We start from the raw sequence: 5,478 nt of genomic DNA, 5'->3' as shown, positions 1-5,478 counted from the left end.
CTTACTTGATAAGTAAGGGAGAAGACTTTTACCTCGTAAGCTCTTACTAGGTAAAAAACACTTACCATAATCCATTTTGATGACCAAAAATGTTACTTGATAAGGTAAGTGAGGGTGATAACTTTTGTCCGGTAAGAATTTGATAAACGACCCATAAAATTTATGATCAAACACAATAATAGATAACTTGAATCATAATTAACGTAAACCCCTATAAATTGATTTGAAAACTCTGAATAAATTGATGATGCAAATCAATAGAATTATGGAAACATAATGCAAATTCGTATCACTCTATGTGTTCTATTTTCATGAGATATTTTAAAATTATATAATTTAGTAATTTATATCATTTAACTGTGTTTTAAATTGTTTTTTTTTTTGTCATACGTGAACGTAAAATCTATGAGTCCTAAAAATGGAATAAATGATCATAAATTAAGACTAAAACATATTAAATAAGCTAATATATGCTTTAAAAATTGTGAAAGATTAATTTTTATAAAAGTTCTGATTTCAAATTCAGATATTAAATCAGTGTTAAGACAAGTTTAACAAGTAGTTTTGTGATTAAAAAAACCTCAATTGTCAAATATTTGTGCTCGAGAGATTTAATCTACAGCTGAAGCACCACAATATTATCCCTAATTTTAATTTATTTTTCATAATATGCAACAAAATTATAAAAAAAAAAGCAAAGAAAATAGTAGATTAATGATAATATTAGACTATGATTTAACTTTTAAATGGGTTAAAACCTCCATGCTGACGTGGCAACAAGGGGCCTATCATGCCAGCAAAGCACCATCTCCGCTTGTCGTTTCACCACGTGGAATCCCCTCACTTGTACCCTCCTCAGTAAACACTCCGCCTGAAAGTCAGCGAATTGACTCATCCCCACTGCCCTCATGCCGGTCCTACTGAACGCCTCCCGCCACGACGGCACTTGACGGCCCGACGCCTCCACCGCCGCAGTTATCTTAGGCAGTAACACAAACATCTCTATTTTCCTGATCCAGTCATTCCCTCCGCCGCCACCAACGTTCGCCGCCTCCAACGATTCGAGTAGCGTTGAATAGAATTCTAGCCCGTCGATTACCGTTTGACGGAAGAACGAAGGTTCACCTCCCATCAGCCCTTCGCCGTCGACGACAACGATAACATGTGGCGAAATTAGCCGGAGATCGTTGATGAAACCGGCGCCTATGCGGTGGAATACGGTTGACGACAGGAGAACTGCTGTCTTCTCTCCGTCCATGAACTTGATTGCTTTGAACGACAGGTACTCGAAATTTCGAAAGGAGACGAAATCTATATCGAATCGTAATTTGAGACCACGAGCGAACTGCCATAGATTATCTCTGATCAATTTCGATTCCGTTTCATACTCCTCCGGAACGACAGCGGTGATTCTGACAGCCGGCGAATGAACCTTCCGAGACTCCGCTTTCTCGGCGATCTCTTTCATGAACGACGCCCAACGACCTCCCAGGCCGATGTCAAAATCGATAACGTGCACGATCATCGCACCGTCCACTGCCTCGAGCATCGCTTGGTTGGCGGTGAAGTCCGAGAACATCGGAATCGGAGAGACGTTTGAAAACGTCTTGTACGCTTTGATCGCTTGAACAATCTCCGACGAAGAAGAAGACTGAGTCATACGAGTTGGTCCAGTGAGTAGAGACTGAAGTGCTTCTTTGAAGTAAAAAGCAGCTCTCTGAAGCGCTTTTCCGGTAGGCGCACGGAGGCGCTGATTGAGCCGCGCCATTATCACTTGAGCCAGCTGGATAGACCGAGTCTCAAAGCACTCAGCGATCCGAATCAACTCATCTACAAAATCAAATCTATTTCCATTGTTATTATTGCTATCATCATCATCCTGACTCATGAAATCAAGTGCGTTCAGATTCGGATTCAAGTTCTCGAAATCCGAGTGAAAGAACATAGCCGTCGGCGGGGCAGTCGCTTCCGTGTGAATCGGTGGCAACTCGGGAAGATCAAGAGGGTAAGCAGATTTAGTAGAATCATCATGAAGACCCAATTCCCTCATGAGAGAATCCCATTCTTCAAACTGATGGATCATTCCATGTTCAATATTATCCAACGGCAACGGATCCTCCAAGGACGAAAACACAACACTAGTATGATCGGTGGAATTGAATTCCGAAGGCTTACCAGTAATCGGACTAGGCGGACTCCTTCGCACGTCGAGAACCGATTTAGGTTCGTAGCGATTACTTCCACCAGCGGTGACTTCCTGCTTGACGTTGGTAGAAGAGGATAGGTTGTTCTGCGATGAAGCAAAGGGCAATTTCATTCCTCAAAAGTAACGCAGGTGCGTAAATCTGAAACGCGCTTGTGTTCCAAGGGTTTGATTGTGAGTAAAGGAGGGGTTTTGTGAGGTGATGATTGTGAGGCTTTTGTAACCGGTGAAAGTGGTAGAGGTAGTGGCAGTGGTGGTGGTGGGGTATGGACGGCCATGGTTAATGGGCACGAGGGACATTGAATTGACAACACAGGGTTGAGGAGAGTAGTCAGAAGATTGATTGATCGAGCCATATCATAGAAGCTTCTTCCTCAAGATCTTTCTTGGAACTTTAGTTTTGGCCCACCATCTTGTACAACTTTTAATTCACGACGTCCAAGGTATTAGAGCCACATTTCTTGCCTTTCACAATTTCTAGTCTGCTAAAAACAAGTTTCCTTTTTGCTTTTGTGGATTCTCTTGGTTTGCAATTGCATCTTTTTAGAGTCAAGTGGGTTGACCTCTTCCTCTATTTCATTAACTGCACCTTCTTCTATCGTTTTTTTCAGACTAAAAACCTGATCTTTCATAAACACGTGTTTTAATCATTTTACTCAACATTACCCACTTTTTATGTTATATAACATATATATCAGGAGGAGTTTTAGGCCTAAAAAAAATTTGAAAATTGAAAATAAATTATTACCATATGTAATATACATATACATACAAGTAATTGAAGTTGTTTCTTGGTTTAAATGCATGTGTGCATAACAGACAAATTAATTGTATACACATGTATACAGATTTATTGTTTTATCTTAATTATTCATAGACAAGTTCAAACTCATCGAAATGGTATTTGCACGGTTTAAAAACATGACATAAATGTGCATTAAAAAGTTGGCATGGATTTCATGATACAATTATCTTACGTAAGAGGTTTTATGGATATTGGAATCAACATGATGGAGGGAGGCATAGACCTTATTAATGCATTGTTCTTATTGCAGGGAGAAAATGGATTGTTCAGGTATTGTTTTTGAAAAGGCTCGTCGTAATAGGTGTTGAGATAGTCTGTGGCTCAAAAACTTGTGTCTCATGTTACTTGAATGTGTGGTTTTCTGTAACGTGCTATTTGATTTTTCTTATTTTGTTAATATTATATATATACACACACACACATACACAAATGATCGTGCGAGAAGAAGGGTAACATGACAAGCGTAAGAAGATATCTGAACTTTTGATCACTTTTTTAATTTCACACCCGCCCATGATTGCTTTTTAGAAAGAAATTGATATGGTGCATCTCGTTGCACCTAATTCGTGTTGACATTCAATTATGATTGATCCAAAGATTGAAATCTATTTACGCTTCTTATCATAACTCTCATTCTCATTAGAATCCAACCCTATATATATACACTAGAAACGTACTCGCACAATTCAGCGAAATATATTTCGATTTTAATGTTTCTTTTAAAACATGGTTTTGTATGGTTTTGAAAAAATATTAATGTTTTTGTATTTAAATAAAATATAAATTTGAAGACTCATAAAAATTTCTATCAATATTAATATCAAATTAATAATTTAAAATTTCTTGTTTTTTGTATATTTTTTTTAGTTCAATTTTTAGTATAATTTAATTCAGGTTTAACAACAAAGTAATGTATTTAGGTCTAATAATATAATTTTTTTATAAAGATAACTTTAAATACAATTTTTTATTATAATTAAATTTAAGCTTAATAACAAATTAATTTATTTTAGGTTTAGTAATATAATTTATTAATAAATATGATAATTAAGTATTATGTTAGAACTTAATGATTATTTTAATTATACATTAGTTTTTATATTTAAAATGAGATGTTTTATCTTGTATTTGATTATATTTATTAGTTGGTTATATGAATTCAGATATACATATAACATTATGTTTATCTTGTATTTGATTGTATTTATCAATTGTACTCATGAACCATTACTTGTAAACTTGAATTTTAAGTAATATACAACATTAAACAGTATTTGATTCATTAAAAATAGTTTTAACTGTGATGTATGCTTACGTACAAATTATTTGAGTATTACGTTATTTTCATGTACATGTTTATGTGTGATACATGTATGTGAATTATTATTATGGGTTGCATGTTATTTATTTACGTGTTTTTTTTTAATATTAATTAGCATGTTAGAAACGGGTTATTATTTTCAATTACATATGGAAATAGGCCGACATGTCATAAGGGTGGCACTTCCTAGGGATTGGATAAGGGAGAGTTATATATAACAGAGAGAAATGTGAATGACAATAAGACCTTAACTCGACAGTGCGATGTAAGAGATATCGTAATCTGTTAAATGGTTTTAAAATAAATGTGCAAACAATTTTTATTTGGGGTATCTGTTTGTTTTATGTATGATAAGACGTGTCACAAAAACATGAGCTCACTAAACTTTATAAAGATGACTATTAACCTACATATCTAGAGCAAGAGGTTAAGGGTGGACAAAGGGCAAGGTTCTCACTTAGAGAATTATGTTTTTGTAGATTTCGGGATGTCTAGATTTTATGTTCGAAATCATTTTGTAACGTAATCCGGTATGGGACAGATTACTGTTGGATTATTAATTGTATTTAGATTTTGTAAGACTTTTTCTAAGACGTGCATGTTTTTATTAACCGTTATGTTTTGGGTTACTTATTGTTATTTAAAGAGATTGAAGTGACACAACTCACGGAGAAAAATGAGGGTATTATACATTTCTCAAATTTTATTTTCATGGAGTATCAAATATTCATACGTGAACAAAATCACAACATCATATGTAAGTATTTGATCAAACTCTTTTGATTCTCCGTGTTTTTTATCTAAAAAAATAAGACAAGTCATAAAATATGTATATGAGAAAAAAGATCAAAATACTCTTTCTAAATCTAAAATATATTAAATCTATTTATTATATACAAAATATTTATAACCTATACAGCTGGTTAATGTGGTAAAATAATGGAAAAAGTCTGGAAAACAAAACAATGGATTTTTATATTTTGAACGATTAAGTCCCTAAATATTTTAACCAAGAAAGTACTTACATATATAAAATGAAACAAATATACGAAAAAAAAACTTAAATTTACAAAAAAAAATTACATTTAAAAAAGATTATTGATAAAATTTACTTTAATTAAAAATAAAATATATTATGACAGTGATCTT

General features: G+C 34.0%; 1 protein-coding gene across 1 annotated transcript; it reads right to left on the bottom strand.

The window, feature by feature from the left end:
- Window positions 1-631: 631 nt before the first annotated feature.
- LOC112502305 (scarecrow-like protein 15) lies at window positions 632-2,317 on the bottom strand. The gene has a single exon (XM_025106188.1). The coding sequence runs from the start codon at window positions 2,315-2,317 to the stop codon at window positions 752-754; it is 1,566 nt and encodes a 521-aa protein (XP_024961956.1). The 3' UTR covers window positions 632-751.
- Between the last annotated feature and the right edge of the window lie 3,161 nt (window positions 2,318-5,478).

This window comes from Cynara cardunculus, assembly GCF_001531365.2.
Source record: "Cynara cardunculus var. scolymus isolate 2C chromosome LG 1, CcrdV1, whole genome shotgun sequence".
Classification (NCBI taxonomy): domain Eukaryota; kingdom Viridiplantae; phylum Streptophyta; class Magnoliopsida; order Asterales; family Asteraceae; genus Cynara; species Cynara cardunculus.
Note: the sequence above shows the minus strand (reverse complement) of the source record. Positions and strands in the feature narration are given on the sequence as shown.